This window comes from Panthera pardus, unplaced genomic scaffold (genome assembly GCF_024362965.1).
Source record: "Panthera pardus isolate Hobbes unplaced genomic scaffold, ASM2436296v1 HiC_scaffold_17, whole genome shotgun sequence".
Taxonomy (NCBI): Eukaryota; Metazoa; Chordata; class Mammalia; order Carnivora; family Felidae; genus Panthera; species Panthera pardus.
The window spans coordinates 109,946,250-109,965,476 of record NW_026526732.1 but is presented as its reverse complement, the minus strand read 5'-3'; the positions used below and the strand labels follow the sequence as shown (position 1 = coordinate 109,965,476).

Genomic DNA, 19,227 nt, shown 5'->3' with positions numbered 1-19,227 from the left:
AGGTATGGAAATAAAGCTTTTCTATTGGCTACTTGACTGAGACTCGTTACTAGCCAATCAGGCAACCGGGTTTGAGCCCCAGGAAATGGCTATAAAAGCAGCGGTGTTTTACCTACTTCCCGGCTTGCTGTCTTTTGGCAAGTGATTAGTTCTCTTGTCTTGCGGCTTCTTTTCGTTGCTTACGATGTCTGGACGTGGCAAGCAGGGAGGTAAGGCTCGTGCCAAGGCCAAGTCTCGCTCTTCTCGCGCCGGCCTGCAGTTCCCGGTGGGGCGCGTGCACCGCCTGCTCCGCAAGGGCAACTACGCCGAGCGGGTCGGGGCCGGCGCGCCGGTGTACCTGGCGGCCGTGCTGGAGTACCTGACGGCCGAGATCCTGGAGCTGGCGGGCAACGCGGCCCGCGACAACAAGAAGACGCGCATCATCCCGCGCCACCTGCAGCTGGCCATCCGCAACGACGAGGAGCTCAACAAGCTGCTGGGCCGCGTCACCATCGCGCAGGGCGGCGTCCTGCCCAACATCCAGGCCGTGCTGCTGCCCAAGAAGACCGAGAGCCACCACAAGGCCAAGGGCAAGTGATCTGGCAGTCCTCTGAGTTTCCGGAAGCGCTTTCATACCCAAAGGCTCTTTTCAGAGCCCCCCACCACTTCAAAGGAAGAGCTATAATACCACTTTTTAGGTTAAGGCGGTGAAGTCGATAAAGGTAAGTTGACTTTAGCCCAAGCCAGGATAGTGCGGTTCCTCGGCTTTTGAAAAAAAGTGTCCAGGTATTAAAATCGCCGGGTCCTTTTAGGTAATGGCGAATCGAGTGTCCGACAACGGCTTGTACTTCCTGACTTCACGAATCTAGGCACCTCGGATAGCAATGCCTAACTTAAAACTCCGCTAACTGCGCAGCTCCGCAGTGATCTCTTACGTTGTCTTGCGAAGTTGCTCAGATGTCCTTGAAGGTAAATTTAACCGAGTAACTCCCTGGCCAGTCTCGTAGGTGCCTCGTCTTGGGCTGCGAGCAACCCGTCTTAACTAATCTATAAAGGAGTTAGCCTCTGCTCCTGTAAGTGTTCAAAAGTATTATCTGAAACTTCAAGTATGGGGAAAGGGTCTCTGAAAAGTGGCTTTCCCCGAACAGGATAGTTCACAATACTGACTGAATCCACATTCGAATTGAGGCTTCTCCTGTTTACAAGTCACTTGGCTTTGGAACCAGTTTTTAACTCCTGGTACTCGGTCTTGTCATCCATAAACTGGTGGAAAATTGGTGTTTTCGTTAGACCTTTCTGCCAATCAATGCATTTAGAGCCCCTAACCTAGAGCAGTGCTGGACTTTCAACCAACTGCAATGAACACTTTATTTCAAGAGGCTCAAATGCCTAGATTCCTAAGGCAGCCTGGAAAAGTAGAATCGGGCCACAGGCCTCTCCAAAGCAGTTGCTACTAAGGATCTAGTCATTTAGCTGCTCCCAACACCAAAAGCTGCAATCTGGGACCGTGCAAAACTTCCTGCAATCTTATTTTCTAGGATTGAGTCTCCAAGTGATTCTTTGGGGTGACTGGGTTAGTGCTCTGGAAAGTTCGTAGGCAGGAAGGGTGAGTGGGCCACGGGTTGCCCACGCGCCTGCACTCGGAGACTCGGGCGGCCCAAGGAGAAACAGCCTCTTGCACACGCTCTTGGAGCTCCCAGTGAAGCATTTCAGGTGGCAGTTTTGGGAGCATTCATATCGGAATATGCACGGGGAGGGGAGGGGAGATCATCTAAACAGAAGCTGGTTCCCCGTGGGCATGCCTCCCACTTTCTAAATGGTGACGCTTCTGGAGTGGTCTGGAAGCAGCCTCCACCCTCCCAGCCTTCCTCCTCCTCCACTCCCACCCACCTCCCTCCTTCCCCGAGTCCCGCCTCCCGCTCCCCCAGCCTGATAGTCACCCTGGAAAAAAGGGGCTAGGGTGTCTGGGAGTTTGGTGAAGACAAAGCGGCAGAACAAGTGAGCGCCTTGATTCTAACACGTTAGAGTTTTCTGAGTTTGTAAGGATTCTAAGGGGTAGGAGGGCTGAGACTGCACACGGGGAGGTTCCGGCCTGGCAGCAATCCAGACTGGGGTCCGCCCAGAGGACCAGGTTCTTTGCACCCAGAATTTCTTGTATGCCGGAGAACTTGGATGCTTAGGTCCGAGTTGCTTTATATGAGCCTAGCAATGCTCTTCATGAACTTTCCAGGTTGATTTTGAGTCCAGCTCCAGCACTGACCAGGTGGGTGACCTTGGGCTTTGTGGTCAATTCCCCCCTGCCTCCATTTCTTCCTGTTCACCTTCGCTCACCTAGTGGTGAAACAAGTAGGCTCAGCAGTGTGGGTTCTGAAATTAGAACACAGGCACTCAAGGGCAACAGCTGACACTAAGCACTTTACTGTGTCAGGCATAGTCCTACCTGCTTCCAGAAAATTCATTTAAGCCAACAATCTACAGGTAAGTGCTATCACTCTCCAGACTTGAAAGCCTAGGTAACAGGAACAGAACATAGACTTAGACCTTGTCTAAGTCCCAAGGTCAGGAAGCCAATACTTTAACTGCTGGCTGTTCTGCTGTAAGCACGGCTCCCTTAATAGATGATTGTCGGAATAATGAAACCGGTAAAAACTCAATACATAATGGCTTAACTTTGTCCACGTACCCGACTGTCACCAGTTGTATCCTCAACTGTGAAGAATTCAAGGGAAAGAGGAGAGGTGTTCTCCCTGGAATCTACACAAATGGAGGAAGGTCACCCATGGTATTGTTAGCACTGTGAACCCAGAGGAAAAGCCCCTAGACTTGAAACAAGGGGAAAAATCAGGAGGTCGTTAGGTAAAGAGTTACAGGACTTGATACACTAATTTCTTGTGAATGAAGAAGGAGTTAGTGAAGATATGATTTTGAATTCTCCCCTCTGGGCTTCAGTAACAAAACTGTATTGTTTGGTTAACGATACATTGTGTTCATTTTATTTGTTTCCTCTTCAGCAAGACCTCCTTAAAGTCAAAGACCCCATCTTGTTAAATTAACAGTCAGCATAGACCCTTGCATAAGAGAAACACTTGAGAATTGGGCAGTGTGTAAATGTGGAGCTGAGTCAGTGGCTGGGCCATCAGGAAGCACTTTGTTCTAGAGGGTCTGCTTATCACCAGAGGAGACTAACAGGTTGCTAATAGCATCTTCTCTTCGCAGTAGAAAATCCCTTCTGAAAAACTAGTTTGCATTGGCATCTTATTTGGGGAGCTTCAGAGAAGCACAGAAGGTGCCAACTGACCAGCTCTTACCTAAGAGGACAGCCAAGAGGCCGTTCCCCAAGCAGAGGACACTGCTTAGAGATGTGTCTTAGCTCCCCCTCTCCAGCATACTTCTTTTCCCTCCTCTTTGAAACGTCACTGTTTATATCCAAAAGCCCTAGCTACTCCTTTGGAAAATTCTCCAGTGAGCAATAAATTCTCAGTAGCTTCGGTTGGTTTCCAGCCATGGAGCAGGTCTCCATCCGCCATGCCTCAAGGGTCCTGGGGAGGACCATTTCAGTTGGGGCAAGTTGATGAGAATGATAAACCCAGGCCTTCCAATTACTGGAGGCACCTGGACACCAGGGACAAAAAGTTGATCTCAGGGATTTACTGGGATGTGAGGCTAAGCTGAATCATTATTTGGTTATTTAGGGCATCCCCAACAATGCAGACCAGGATGATACAGCATCACCAACTAGAAAAACCCTTTTTACATTTTGAAACCACCTATGCACCTTTCCTTTATTCCGTCCATTATACAGTCACTTACTAGTTTTTTTTTATAAGCATGATACATTTTATAATTATGAAAGATCGTATATTAAGGTCAATTTCATCACCACCTACGGGTTTGTCATCTGTCGATCCTAAGTTATAATTACCAATGTAAATATTCCTGTTAAATATGCGTGTATATTATTAGAAGATGCTAGGAATTTAACTGAGGACTCCCCATGCGTACTGAAATGGAGAATAAGAAGTGCAGACTTGAAAATAAAGTGAAGTCACAGGCATGGAGTGAGGGTAGGCATCTTAAAAAATAGCTGAACTTCATGGGACTTGATTACCCTGCAGTGGTTTCCCTGTGTGGCAGCCGGGGCAAGGGGATGGAACCATCTCAGGGCTTAGGACTAACGCGCGTCATTACAGTTGAGGCTGTTTCCCAAAGAAGTGAGTGTGCTAAGCCTCAGACTCTTTGTCACCTGTGGTTTGTCTGCCAGGTGGAGCTTAACCCTTTCCCACATTCCTCACTCTCGGGGACACCAGGCGGTGGTGATACCCAGAACCGAAAGCACAGGACTTGACTTTGCACCACAACAAATTGTCTTTGCGTTAAAGGCTGAGCCCAACACGGTCAGACTACCACGTGCCCTAAAGTTCAGAACCTTGACGCTTGGTACTTGTTCCCTGTCTTTCCCCGATGTCCCCGATGTCCCGTCAATTCTGCAGTTTCCGAGGCTTGTCTTACGCGCAGTAAACTTCCAATTTTACGTCTCCAGCCCCGACCTCCACTGTGAAGTACAAGTGCGTGTATGCACGTTTCTCCTCAACTCCTTCACGTGCAACTCTCTTTTCAGCCTGAATCCACCTAAGACACAGGCGTTGACGTGGTAAGCCTGTTACTCCCTCTATTCCTTCCCACTCAGGAAGGGACGCTACCCTAAATCCATTTGCTCAAGCCAAAACTTTAGGGGGTGAGCCTTCCTCGCTTCCCTTCCTCTCCACAAATCCAAACTATCCGTAAGTCATGTCACCTATACCCCAACACGTGTCTTCCGGTATTCTCTACACTCCTTGCCATGACCTGAGGGGCCACCCGTGACCACCTCTGGCCTCTGGCCTCTGGCCTTCTCTCGGACTTATCTCCATCTTTCTGTTGCAGCCACACTGGTCTCTTTCCACCTGCCAAGCTCTTTCCTGCTTCAAGACATTTTCACTGTTGCTCTTTTTCTCCGAAATACCTGTTCCCTGACTTGTCTTCTGGAAAGCTCTCTCTCACCCTTCAGGACTCTGCTTTTCTTCAGACAGTCCTGTTCTGACAGACCTACCCAGACAGATCAAAGATCTGGATACAAAATACAAATACTGGATGACATTTTAGGAAACATCTTAACCTCAGGGGTGTGTGTGCCTGTGTGTGTGTGTGTGTGTGTGTGTGTGTGTGTGTGTGCGCGTGCGCGCGACCACTGAGGGTCAGGTGTTATTGTTAAGCAAGGCAGGAAACAAAGCCGTAGAAGACAGGACATAAACTACACAGGCCAGGAGATTTAAGACAATATAATAGAAGAAAATGACTAACCAGGATATTTTGTATCTTTTATTAAATTCAAGTGGCCAGGGGCGCCTGGGTGGCTTAGTCGGTTAAGCGTCCAATGTAGGCTCAGGTCACCATCTCATGGTTCTTGAGCATCGGGCTTTGTGCTGACAGCTCGGAGCCTGGAGCCTGCTTCCCATTCTGTGTCTCCCTCTCTCTCTGCCCCTCCCCCGCTCGGTCTGTCTCTCTTTCTCTCTCTCAAAAACAAAATAAATAGACATAAAAAAAAATTTTTTAATAAATTCAAGTGGCCAATGCATATCAGGGGTAAAAAAGTTAACCTTTCTTGTAGTTAAGCTTTGTATATACCAGTAATAACGGGATGCCTTTTCCTATCCATGGAGAGACACCCACAGAAACAAATAGTAAACAGGACTACTGAGGGCGGGGAAGGATTGCCACGGCCTATACTCTTTTGAAAAATTCTCCTGGAAATATCTATTTAAATGTAGTATTAGACCCTTGGCCTTGTGCACAACAAATCAGTTCTAGATAAATAAAGACGGAAACCAAACAGGAAAAAAAAAAAAGTTGGCCCTTGAAAAAAGAGGACATCTACCTTCTAGAAACAAGCCCCCATGATGTAAGGTTATAGGAAGAGAGGTTTTTCACCTTTACAAGCATCTGAGTGTGAAGTGTTAAAATGGGCGTGTATTAAGTTGGTAACTTCAAGTATCAAGAGTAAAGTTAAAAAGGAGCCTCCCTCTGCTCACTGCTCGGGCAGGTCACTCTCTGGCCGTGACCCTGTGTAGATTCTTTGAACGGCAGTCCCAGATTTTACCTATTGGGTCTCACAGCTCTGGCGTCTCCCCCTTCCGGCCTCCGCTCCGTGAAATCGGGACCCCTCTGCGTTCTCACCGTGCCTTCCCTGCATCCAGCAGAGGGTCTGGGAAGTGGCGGCCACTCAACTCCGCCGAACGCGCAGGGAGGGGACGGCGTAGCCCAGAGAGCCCTCTCTGAGCCCCGCACGTGGTTGTCTGCACGTCTGCGGAGAGGGGTCTGTCCACTAACCGTCACCCACAGCGCGCCCCGTTAGCAGGTGTGCAGCGAGATCGGGAAGTGCGCCCCGCGTGCCCGCCACGCTCCCCCTTTTCGGCTTTGTGCGCTAACCTCCCCAGACTTAATGTCTTCATGATAACCCTCAGGAAGCCCTTCATTCTTTTAAGGGCCTCTTCTCTGCCGGCTGAGAATGTGCTCTCCTCTTTAATGTGCTACTGGGTCTGTGGTTACTAAGGGTTCGCTTGGAATCCTGGAAAGAAAAGAGTCACACAGCTGGTCCGTGTGACAAAGTCGATACTTTTTCATCCACTCACAGCGTCTGCTCTGCACAGAAGGGCAGCTCCTGGCTCCTACATTCCAACGCGCGGATTATCCAGTTAACATGCTCCTCTCCAGGCGGTTTGTGGAAGATTCTATCCCACCCGTGTCTATGCCCTGGCACTGTACATTCTCCCCACATGGTGGAGTTTCAGTAAATACCCCGAATGAACGTGCTGACCACAGACCTTAGATGTGCCCAGAAATGGAATAGTCACCAAGCCGCAGGGCCTTGAGGGTTTATCCCTGGGGTATGTACCATTTTAGCCTCCACCCAGGCTTAAATCCCAGCTACTCACTTTGGAGGGAGGTCCAAGACGGTTCTACAGCTGCCGTGTCCAACACAGTAGCCACTGGCCACATGTGACGTTTTCAGTTTAAATATAGCATAATTAAATTAAGTAATTAAATGAAATTAAATTGAAAACTCAGGCTTCCGTTGTACTAACTACAGTTCAAGTTGCTGGTGGCTACGGTCTTGGATAGAAAGATACAGAGCACCTGGGTCATCCCAGAAAGTTCTATTGGTAGGCACTCCTTGTCCTTCTAATTGTTCACGGGCACTTACTCGATGCCCTCCAGGTGGCATCTGAGTATGTATGGTCACCAAACAAAATACAGGATGCTCAGTTACATGTGAATGTCAGATAAGCAGCAAATGATTGTTGAAGACTAAATATGCTTTAAACTGTTGCACAAAATGTACTACGCGAAGACAAAAATTGTTATTTATCTGAAATTCAGATTTCACCGGGCATCTTGCATTCTTATGCGCCAAATCTGGCAACGCTGCCTGAAGAGCAAAATGAGAGCATCTTCCGGGGTGCCTGCGTGGCTCAGTCGGTTGAGCGTCCGACTTCGGCTCAGGTCATGGTCACACAGTCTGAGGGTTCGAGCCACACGTCGGGCTCTGTGCTGACAGCTCAGAGCCTGGAGCCTGCTTCGGATTCCGTGTCTCCCTCTCTCTCTGACCTTCCCCTGTTCTCTCTCTCTCTCTCTCTCTTTCTCTCTCTCTCAAAATAAATAAACATTAAAAAACAAATGAGAGCATCTTCCCTGGGAGCCTGGGTCCTCTTGACCGTGGGGAGTTTCTATACGAGCAACTGAGAAGGTCTGACACCAGAAATGAGCCTGTGGGTCTTTCTGCCTGTGTTGAGAAAGGCCGAGGAAGAAGTTCCTAACGACATTTACTTTGGTTTCAGATCTTTCCTTCGGTTTCCAAAGCTTCTCACTACAGAGATGTCTGGGTCCAGAAAGTGTCTGTGAAAGTCATCAGTTCTCAGAAATAAATGGATAGATGGGGGGCCATGTTCACTCATGACTGATTGATTCTGCACCTGCAATTTTTTTCCTCCCGAAAACTTATTCCGGGTTTATTTCTTTGTGTGTGCATGTACACCTTGGGGAGGAGAGTAAAGGCGGGAAAATATTATCGAAAAGAAGCTCTCTCTCGTAGGAAATATGTCTAATGGTTTGAATAAGTCATAGATTCAGAGGGTTCAAACAAAGCAAACTAACAAGGTATGTGTTGAGAATCCGCCCCTCCACTGGATTACTCTACGAGGTAACCATTAATTCCCTTGTATACCTACGCACTGTTAACTCACGCAGATGTGAGTCAAGCCACCCCCTCCCGCCTTCACTGCTGAAAGAGAGCCAACTGTATACGCTGTTCTGCCCTTACTCTTTTCCTACAACAGTGTATTTTGGAGAACTTTCCAGATGTGAAAACAGGGAGCTTTCTGTACACCATCCTGTGGGATGGCACTGTGTCGCTACATCTTAGTGTATATAATCCGTCCGCTATCGGGGGGGAGTATAAAACGAGATGATAAACCCGAATTCACAGCACGTCCTATAGACAGTCCTCCCGTTCTGCTGGGGTTGTGGAAAGTGAACAGAAACGCGTCACTCTTGGGTGAGAGACTCAAGATTCTTTGCCTTAGAAACTCTATGGCCCTAGCCGAGGTAGCAATTTTGAACCTCACTTTCTTCATCTGTACAATGGAGGCAATGCCTCCCTTACGGTGACTATAAGAATGAAAGAGGACCGTGTGACTTGTTTGAAGCTCAAAAGAACAACACGGATAAGATCGTGTAACTTTCAACACCATTTCGCTTGCGAGAGTTAGAGATGATACGTTGTAATAGGAACAGTCTCCAAAGTCCAGCCTGCTGCCGGGGCATGAGGTGGTGCAAGGAGGCAGGAAGGCCGGCTCTCAATTACCTGCTTGAGACATCTCCCGGGTGACATGGCCCTGTCCTGCCCACCGGAGTCAGAAAATACCCTCTCCCAATTTCCTCCGACCCTTCTCCCTATTGCTTTTTTTCCTTCAACCAAGGTCAGCTTTTGTCTATTTGTTTTTTTTTTTGTTTTTAAGGTCACGTTTTAAGAATGTCTCTGCTAGGCTGTAAAGTCTGTGTGTGTTGGTGGCTGGGGGGCCCTCTGGGCCATTGCTGAGCTGGCCACTGTGGGCCTGGGGACTGACGTTGCCTGGCATACACTGGTCAGTCCAGAAGCAGCTGGCGAATCCATCAGGCAGGCAGGCGTGGGAAGGGGGCATCGATGTACCAAGTCTATACAAAGTGGCTTGTGCACGGGCACACACACACAAATACATGTAGTTGCACAGCAGACACGCAGTGAGACCTTCCGGGAAGGCATGGGAACCTGGAGTTAACTGCTTGGGTTTGTGTCCTAGCTCTGCTCCGCCCCTTACCACGTGTCTGACTGGGGGTAAGTCACCTGCCGTCCCTGAAGATCAGACTTCCCACCTGCAAAATGGGACAGCGCCTCCCAGAGTTTTGAGAACCAATCCAATGGGATGGTACCCGAGGAAGCACAGTGTTGCTCGTGAAGCTTAATACAAACATGCGCGAAACGATGCGGATAGAGATCCATCCCAGTCTATCTATCTATCATCTATCGATCCATCTGTCTATTTCCAAATATGGAAAAGCAAAAGCAGGAGAGGATATTGGGATCCCCCTCAGGGATCTGCTGGCTTCGCCTGTAGAGACAGAAGTAACTGGGCTTATGCTAAGCTGGAATACAAACTGCTGCTGATGGCAACTAGGCCCATGGCAGGAGAAGCTTCTAGAAGAGAGGGCCCAGCAGACATTCACCGCTGAAATGGCAGCGGATGTGGCCACTCACCTGCCCCCAAGTCTCTTCCAGGTACGGGAGCAGCAGCCCCAGTGGAACGGGTGGGCCTTTCGAACCCAGCTGAGCTGTCTTTCCAAGAGCAGAGGATGTCAAGGCACGGATGCCCCATTCGCTGCCCCCTCCACTTTGGGCTCGGTTCGCTCCCTGGATGTGGAGAATTCACCCCGACCGGGGATCTGAGCAGCCTTGACACAGGAAAGAAAAATGCAGACGGCTATTAAAAAGAAGGGTCCTGGGTAGATGGGCCCTGGGGGAGGACAGAATAAGTGAGCGTAGAGCACAGAAGGAAGCTTCTGTTTCCTTTGGCTCAGTCCCTGCAGGTGGTGAGTGAAGAGACCAGGGCCCTGAATCAGTTGGCCTTGTGCACAGTTGCTAAAGAGATCAGTGGTTTGTACACGTCCACACCCTGAGGTATATTTCTGCCCTTGACGTCTTGACTGTCTCACGCCTCCAGTGGACAACTTACGTGCCATTTTGGATCTTTCCTTCCTCTCTTGCTACACTGTGTTCAGTGTAGGGCTGGCGGCCTTAAAACCGCTGCTACTTACGGTACCAGTAGTTACTAATGGGGATTAGTAAATGCTACACATCAGGGTGTTTGGTTTTCTCCTGGAGAGCCAGTTGCTAAACAGTGAGCAGCACACGGCCGCCTTGAACAACCGTCGCTCTTCCCCAGTGAGGACACACACGTTTGCTCACACTATTTTCCTACCCGGAAAGGTCCCGTCTCACTTCCCATGCTTCTGGGCTAATTTAAATCCCACACTCCTAACCCTAACCCTAACCCTAACCCTAACCCCCCCCCCACCGAGTGGTTCAGTTGGCTAAGCGTCTGACTTCGGCTCAGGTCATGATCTCGCGGTTCAGGAGTTTGAGCTCCCTGTTGGGCTCTGTGATGGCAGCTCGGAGCTGCTTCGGCTTCTGTCTCCCTCCCTCTCTCTGCCCTCCCCTGCTCACACTCTCTCTTTCTCTCTCAAAAACAAACATTAAAAAATTGGTTTTCAAAGATAAATAAATCCCTATAATCTGTACCTCCCATGTATATTTTCGTATTGTTTCCCATCTGTACCTCCCACTTATATTTAGTATTGTTTTCATGCCTACTTTCCAAATTGTAGGAGGAAACCTAGCACACTCTTCAGACAGACAGATACTCACCTTCCCTAACCCTAACTTCCTTCATGGCTTTTACTCCCTGATCATTCTCCTACTTCCAGAGGGGGAGAGTGGCCATGGCCTGGCAGGTGGTGACGCTGGGAGTGAGGGCTGTGAGCACAGCGGGCTCCTAATGCCCGAGCAAGGCACCACTAGGGCACAGCAGGGCTGTTTAAGCAGTGACCCCAGGGACTTCCTCGGGGTTGCCTGGTGATAAACTGAGAACAATGGCTGCTTCTTTCCCCGTGGGAAGATCAGCCAATGTTCCCAAGTGCTGGGAGCCTGGCGTTCGCAGCTGACGCCCACACAGAAAATGTTTCTTCTCCCTATTCAAGTCTGCTTTCGTGTTTTTTCTACTGAGGGAACAGCACAGGCAGTGGGTGCCCTTGGGGAGCAACGCCCCTCTGGGCACCAGGGATGCTCCCCTCCTTCCCCGGAGATGAGCCCTGAGTGTTGCATGAGAACAGTCAGTGCCCTGGCAGACTTCTGCCCCCCCACCTAGTTCCAGGGGCCACAGCCAAGACCACCGGAGGCCCCAAATAGGAAGGCCTGGTCGGAGTCGCATGACCTCTAGAGGTTGAAGTCAGTGGAAAGGAGTGGAAAGGAGCTTCCATTAAGGGCCTAGATCTAACTTTTTGATCAAGATGGAAATCGCCTTGTGTCTGTCTTCTCCAATGTCCTTCATGAAAGCTAGAAACCAATTGCTGTTTCTATAATTTCCCATTTATCTCCTGTAGGTCCCCTTTCTACCGTCCCTCCTCTGCCCGCAATCTCTTTCCTCTCCACGTACCATCAACTATCTTTCAAGAAACACTTTTTGAAAGCATCCTTGTGGGGGAAGCTGGATGGCTCAGTCAGTTAAGCGTCTGACTCTCGGTTTCGGCTCAGGTCATGATCTCACGGTTTTGCGAGTTCAAGCCCCACGTCAGGCTCTGAGCCTGCCTGGGACCTCTCTCTCTCTCTCTCTCTCTCTCTCTCTCTCTGCCCTTCCCCTGCTCACACAGCTCTGTCTCTCTCAAAATAAGTAAATACACTTAAAAGATTTTTTAATTAAACTAAAAAAATTCACAAAAACCCATGAAAGTAACTTCTTGTTTTCACACTAGGTGGTCGGTGTTGAACTACATGGAGACCCGCCACCACCGTGATCCATGGATGCTCCAGGGGGACCCAGGCTCAGCTCGGCTTCGGGCGCCCGCGTCCCTGTGGCGGAACAGCAGGTGCACAGCGGTACTCTGGCTCCATCATCAGGAACCTCGCTGCCGGGATCTCACCTGTAGCTCAGAAGCTGGGCCTCAGAATCGGACAAATTGCCCTTCTACCCAAATTCACCGCTCTCCAAATTAGCGTTAGATTGTGACGGATGTAGTCCCTGCCTCATTTCAGGAAGTAGATTATAATATTCACTGCGTGCCGAGCACTACCTTCTTTTATCTTCATAAGGAGTTTATGAGGTAGGTGCTCTTATGATCCCAGAGACCTAGGGACACAGAGACATAGGGAACTTGCCCGTGTCGTCATTTTTCGTTACGCGCTGACACCCGGGGTCTACTGGCCCAAGGAGTTGTGAACCGCCTGTCGCTTTGGAGGTCCGTTTGAGTTGACTTGGTTGCCACTCCCATCTTGTAATGGCCTCTTGTAGCTTAGTCTTTAACCAAGGAACACCAGAAATGAGGCCCTACTCATTTGTTACTTTTTGGTGATTCTTGTCATTCTGAGAGAGAGAACTTCTGAGAGAGACGTTCAACTTTAAGGAAGCAAGAAGATACCTGATATTGAACAATTTGTTCTTTTTCTTTGTGCCCAACCCAAAGGAGACCGACAGCAGCCGTGAAGGCTGGACACTGTGATTTCTGGGACCCTGTGGGATAATGGAAGTAAAGACACAGGTTTGGCCATACGTCAGCCCCTCCTTTGCAACACTATGTGACCGAGAGCAAACCATTTCCCCTTTTTATCCTCAGTTTTTCCTTGTCTGGAAAATGGAACCAGTCCTATCACCTGCCTCGGGGGATGGATGTCAAGGTTAAGTGGAGATAATGTACTGGGCGCATAGTAGACACTGAAAACAATGCCCCCTCCTCCTTTCTTTTCCCCTTATCTATGAGCTTGGTTCATCTCTTGGTGTATCCATTCTCTATGACCACGTCACCAATTATCCCCAAACTTGGCCACTTCAGGACCGGAACTTGGCCGTGCCGGGCCCTCTGGCTGTCTCGCAGGCTGCTTTGAAGATGTGGTGGGTCTACAGCGATGGCTGTAGTGGGGCCTAGTGTGTAGCGAAGGCCCAGTGTGGGATCAATCCACTCACAAACCCGTGTACATGGCTGTTGGCAGGATTCAGACCCTCGAGGACTGTTAGACTCGGGGGCTCAAGTCCTCGTTGGTTGTTTCTTGTCTTGTGGGCCTTCCAACCGGACAGCTTACAGCTTGACTTTCTTCTGAGGGAGTGAGCATGAGAGAGGGCACAAGTGAGGGCCCCAGACAGGGGCCACAACTTTTGGGAGCTTAATGTGAAAAGGGACCCGCCATCGCTTCTGATCCATTCTACTTGTTCCTAGCAAGTCCCCAAGCGCAGCGCACAGTCACAGAAAACGGATAACCCGAGGGTGTGAACCCTCAGAGGCACAGGGTCACCTTAGAGGATGCCCACCACACGGAATATATCACGACCCGTTTAAAACAAGGTGAAACTGTCTTCTTGATCCAGTATCTTTAGAAATGGAAGAGTATCTCTGAGTTCTCACACACACAGGCCTGGTTGGGTGCAGGTTGGGTCATGTGCTCAGGCGTCAAAAATTGCCCAAGCAGTTACATTTCTGAATGTCCCTGGAAACTACATTTCCCAGGCTCCCTCGCTCTCTGGTTTCCAGTAGTTTTGACCAATGGAGACGCTGGTAGGCCATGTTGGTGAGACCGGGCACTTCTCCCTTCCCTCTTCACTTCCTAGGGTCTCCCCAGTTGGTCCTCTATGGCTCTGTCTCATCAGAGGGCCTTCACTTTGTGGTCTGAGCTCCTGCCTTACCAGCCTGTGCTGTTCCAGCCACACTGGGGGGTTCCAGCCCCAGCTCCTAGTTAATAGGAGTTAACACCTCTTCCTCCCTTTGTCCCAGGAGCCCTGGGAGACACACAACTTCCTGCTGCCGCATATCGTTTGGTTACTCCCCACCCCTCTTTTGGTTTCTCAACTCTTTCATCACCCGTTTATGTAATTATCTCAATTAAATTCCATCTGTATGAAATCCCTAGAGTGCCTTCTCTTTTTTAACCGGACTATACTCATCCACTGGGAAACAGTGGGTCCAAACACAGCTGAGGAACACTGATCTTCCTTGAACAACTAACGTGCAGAGCAGGGTTTACAGCGTTTTCTAGTCCTAAATATCCGCCCGGGTCCTCACGCTGCTGGAAGTCCAGCTCAAAATATATCCTCTAATCTGTACCTTGATCTCCTGACCAGAAATTAAGCACACATCTGATACTTTATTTAATATCAAGTGTATCTCATTATACATTAATTAACGGTATGGCTTATAAACTCAGTTCATGTGACTTTAGGATTAAAAAGTAACATATATCAGGGCGCCTGGGTGGCTCAGTCAGTTGAGCTCAGTCGGCTCAGGTCATGATCTCACCGTTCATGAGTTCGAACCCCACGTCAGGCTCTGTGCTGACAGCTCGGAGCCGGGAGCCGGCTTCAGATTCTGTCCCTCCCTCTCTCTCTGCCCCTCCCCCGATCACACTGTCCCTCTTTCTCTCTCAAAAATAAAAAATAAAACATAAAAGAATTTTTTTAAAAAGTAACATATATGGTCACTTACTATGTGTCAAACATTGTGAAATCACTTCAGATGAGATCAGGTGCATTCAGGGTGCATATGGCCTTAGACTGTTAAATCGCTTCAAAAAAATGACCTCATCTGATCTTAGCAACACTCCTACAAAGTAGATAATAGTTGTATCTATGAGATTTTTGCCAGATTAGACAACAAACAACCCCCGAATCTTAGTTCATAGCAATAGCAAAGGTTATTTCCGACTCACACTGTATTTCTTAGTGGATCTGCCATGGCTCTGTTCCATGTTTTCTTCATGGAGGGACCCAGGCTGAATGCGACGTAAAGGGATCTTATTGCTGTTAATGATTTTTCTGGGAAGTGGGCACACGTCTCTTATAATATTTTACCAACCAAAGCCACTCCTGTGGCAATGACTTATGTTGATGTGGAGGAGAAATGTACTCTTCATATGGGGAGGCATATTGTAAATCCATATTGATGGGCAGGGATGTGTAATCCTCCCAAATATGCAGCAAAAATTTGGGAGTAGTAATACGATCTACCATATACTATTGTCATCCAAATTTTGAACATGAGACAACTGAGAAATAGAGGTTAGAAAATTTCTTAAACTCATAAATCTAGTAAGTGACAGGATTTGAATTTGAAATGGAGTCATCTGCCTTCAGAACTGTGACAGCCAGATTCCAAGATGGCCCTGGTAATCTCACCTTCCAGTATGCACACACACGCTTGGATCATTCCCTCCCCAAACTGGATACACTGACCTATGTAAGTAATATAATACCGTGGCTTCTGGAATTAGGTCATAAAAGGTACTGTGACTTCAGTTTTGCTCTCTTGGATCACTCACTTTTGAGGAAGTTAGGTGCCACGTAGGGAGTCCTGGAGCAGACCTACGGCGAGGCCAAAGAACTGAGGCCTTCTGCCCAATAGCCAGCACTGACTTGGCAGCCATGAGAGCCATCTGGGAATTGGGTCTTCCAGCCCCAGTCAAGTCTTCAGATGACTCCACTTCCAGTTAATATCTTGACTCCAGTCTCATCAGATATCTCAAGTCAAAACTACCCAGTTAAGCGGTGCCTGGGTGGCTCAGTCAGTTGAGCGTCCAACTCTCAACTTCGGCTCAGGTCATCATGTCACGGTTCGTGAATTCAAGCCTTGCGTTGGGCTCTGCCCTGACAGTACGGAGCCTTCTTGGGATTCTTTCTCTCCCCCTCTCTCTCTGCTGCTCCCCTTCTCTCTCTCTGTCACAATAAATAAACTTAAAAAAAACTACCCAGTAAAGTCATCCCCAAATTTCTGACCCATGGAAACTGTGTGAGATAGTAAATCCTTGTTATTATTTTAAGCCATTAAAGGTTGGGAAAATTTGTTATGTAGCAGTAGATAACTATAAAAGAGTCTGCCATTATGCCAAACTGCCACCATGTATGAATGAACAACCTGTGTAAATATATAGATCTTACATTTACAAACCAGCAAATGCATATAATGCAGGGGGAGTGAAGAGGAAAAGTAAAGGGAAAATGAGGAAATAATAATCGGAATTATGATGGATAAAGAGGGAAAGTGAAGAACAGAGTAGAGATATGCAAGAAGGCCAGATGCAACCTATTCTTATTCATTGAACCATCTCTTCTAAAGACACCGGCGACATCTTTGAAGAAATGGATGCCGAAGATACTGAGTTAGACAATGATTATGAGTTCAATGTTAAGGTTAATGAAGAGGTAGTTAATATCTCTGAAGTCATTGTTTCTCTAGGCACTCTCTTTCCAGACAGAAGACGGTATTTGTTGGGATTTTTGCCAGGATTAAGGGATCTGTGTTTTGACTCTTCAGAGTATATATGTAGACACTTATGCTTTATACTTTTATGCACTTCCAGTCCAAGAAAAGACACCCCAATCCTTCACCTCACCCCCAGATCCGAAACGCTCTCCACCTCCACCTTTTTCAAGGATCCTTCCTGCATCCAGATTCCAGAGGATCTCCTTGCTGGTAACCCAGAGGACAAGTCCCTGACCTCTCTCAGGCTCTCATCTTGAAACAAGATGCATTCGTGGAGACTCAATGTGCTTCAACATCCAAATTAAGTTTAGATTTCTTAGATTTTCTCTTGCCATATTTTTTATCTTTATTTCACTGATTTATTTAGCCTCGGGCCAACGTAGAACAACTTGACTGAGTTCAGAACTTAAAATACATGTAGGTACATATATATACCGATGTAAATATGTAAGATAGATATAGAAATACACGCACACTCTGTAAGGTATGAAAATGAGTTTGAGATCACCTCTTAAACTGCAGCCTCTAGCACAGATTTCCTTCAGTCTGCTGATTGAGACCTATTATTTATAAAAGCAGTTTAGTTGCCTTCGTTGAAATTAACGAAGTAGTCAACTTCGTTGAAATTAAATAGAGAAGAGAGGAGAAAGAAGGGAAGGGACTGAAAGGGAAGGGAGGGGAGGGAGGGGAAGGGAGTGAAGAAGAGACAGTAGCAGAGCAAATTGCACAGAAAAAAACATACCTATTACTTTTGTTTTGTCTTCAGTTAGGACACGCAGGACGAGGGGTAGGCCAGGGTGAATATAATGTTGTAAGACGTGTTTCTTGATGCAGGCTGTGACCAAAATGTTTTTAAGGCCACTGATCAGCTAATAAGTTACATGAAAATAAACTGAAATCATTTCTGTTCAAGTTACAAAATATCTCAAAACTTAATTGCTAAAAACAACCGCCATTTTGTTATGCCCACAGACTTTGGACCAGGAATTTAGATAGAGCAGAACGGAGCTGGCTTGGATCTCTGCCATTATGTTTGGGACTTCAGATGAAAAGACTTGACCACTGTCAGTTGGAATAACCTGGAGCCTCCTCTCATATTTCTGGTCCTGGAAGTAGGATGGTTCAAATATTAAGACAGCCAACCAGAGTGCCCAAACTTGGTCTCCAACAGAGGTTGGTTTCCTCACAGCCTGGTGGCCTCAGAATCACCAAAATTCTTCTGAGATAGCTCAGAGAGCAAGCCTGAGGGCTCCAGCAAATAAGGCAAAAGCTGGTTGCTCCGTACGACCTGGGCTCGGAAGTCACACAGCCTCAATCCCCCCACCCTCTTGGTGTGAGCTGTCACAAGTTCACTCAGCCTCGAGGGGACAGGAATTAGATTTGATGAGGGCGCAAGAGTCAAGACACGGTGGAGAAGGGAGTGTGGGTCGGGAAAAATTGCGGCAAACATTTTTGGAAAATTAAAGTTGCTTAATCATCTAACCAGGAGGCTGTCCAGGCACAGGAAGCTAGATAGTAAATACATTGGGCCACGTTTATAAATGAAATATAACACAGTGCAACTCGACAACTAGAGCTCTCTCTTGCCAATAATACAGAAGGGTGGTTCTTATTGAGGGAATAATCAAGACACAGAGGAATAAGTACACTATGGTTTGGCACATATGCATTTCAAAATCAGGACAAACTAAACCAGAACGTTCATGGATGTATATAATAAATCTTAGATAAAAACCAGAGAAATAATTTCAGTGAAAGTCCAGAGAAAGAGCAGAATGGTGTCTCAGCCTGTACTACCTGGTGTCTGGGAAATTTAGCGTACAAAAAAACACAACAAAACAAAAAAAAATCTTTATCATATTTTTAAGGGAAGCATGTTGTTTGCTAATAATAAAGTAATTCATGGATCCATGGCTATGGTGAAAACTTGGAAAAAACATAAAAGCTTGGACACAAGAATAAAAGTCATCTACATTTCCACCACTATGGAGAACCTATGTCACATGGATGTTTTCCCTTTCTATGAAAAGTGTTACAACATGGTGAGATGTGAAGAGAAACTTTTTTTAGAAAACTTTTTATTTTGAACTAATTTTAGATTATACAGAAGTTACAAAACTGGTGCAAAAATTCCCTTGTAGCGCTCAACTGGCTTCCCCTAATGTTAATGTCTTACATAACCGTTGTACAACGACAATACGGGAACACCGACAATACAGGAAACGCGACAAAACAAAACAAACAAGCAAACAAAAGAACAGGAAACGGACATTGGCACAATGTTATTTACCAAATTTAGACTTTTTTTCAAATTTGACCAACTTTTCCACCGGTATCCTTTTTCTGTTCCAAGGTCTTATTCAGGATCCCGCGTTGAGTTTACTTGTTGTTTTTCCTCAGGATTTTCAGGTCTATAATAGTTCCTTAGTCTGTCCTCATCTCTCCTGACCTTCACACTTTTGAGGACTACTGATGAGTTATTTTAAAGAATGCCACTCGATTTGAATTTGTGTGATGTTTCCTTATCATTGGAGTGAGCTTATGCATTTCTGCCAGGAAATATCCCCAAAACGGGTGTTTTCTCACTGCAAGGAGTTCGTGATGTCCATATGTCCTATTACTTGTCACATGTACCTTGCTCACTTGGTTAAGGGATGTCTT

The 19,227-nt window shown here is 47.3% G+C and overlaps 2 protein-coding genes across 3 annotated transcripts in view; one reads left to right on the top strand and one right to left on the bottom strand.

Annotated features, from left to right (window-relative positions):
* LOC109252602 (histone H2B type 1-C/E/F/G/I) overlaps positions 1-19,227 on the bottom strand; it is a 110,233-nt gene that overhangs the window by 14,413 nt on the left and 76,593 nt on the right. The gene's annotated exons all lie outside the window — the stretch shown is intronic.
* Positions 149-641, top strand: LOC109252590 (histone H2A type 1-C). Its single transcript, XM_019425175.2, has one exon. It carries the CDS (start codon positions 185-187, stop codon positions 575-577), a length of 393 nt encoding a protein of 130 aa, XP_019280720.1. The 5' UTR covers positions 149-184; the 3' UTR covers positions 578-641.

What these genes read in the sequence shown, in the direction of transcription:
- LOC109252590 (XM_019425175.2), top strand. Translation starts at nt 185, where the DNA reads ATGTCTGGACGTGGCAAGCAGGGAGGTAAGGCTCGTGCCAAGGCCAAG.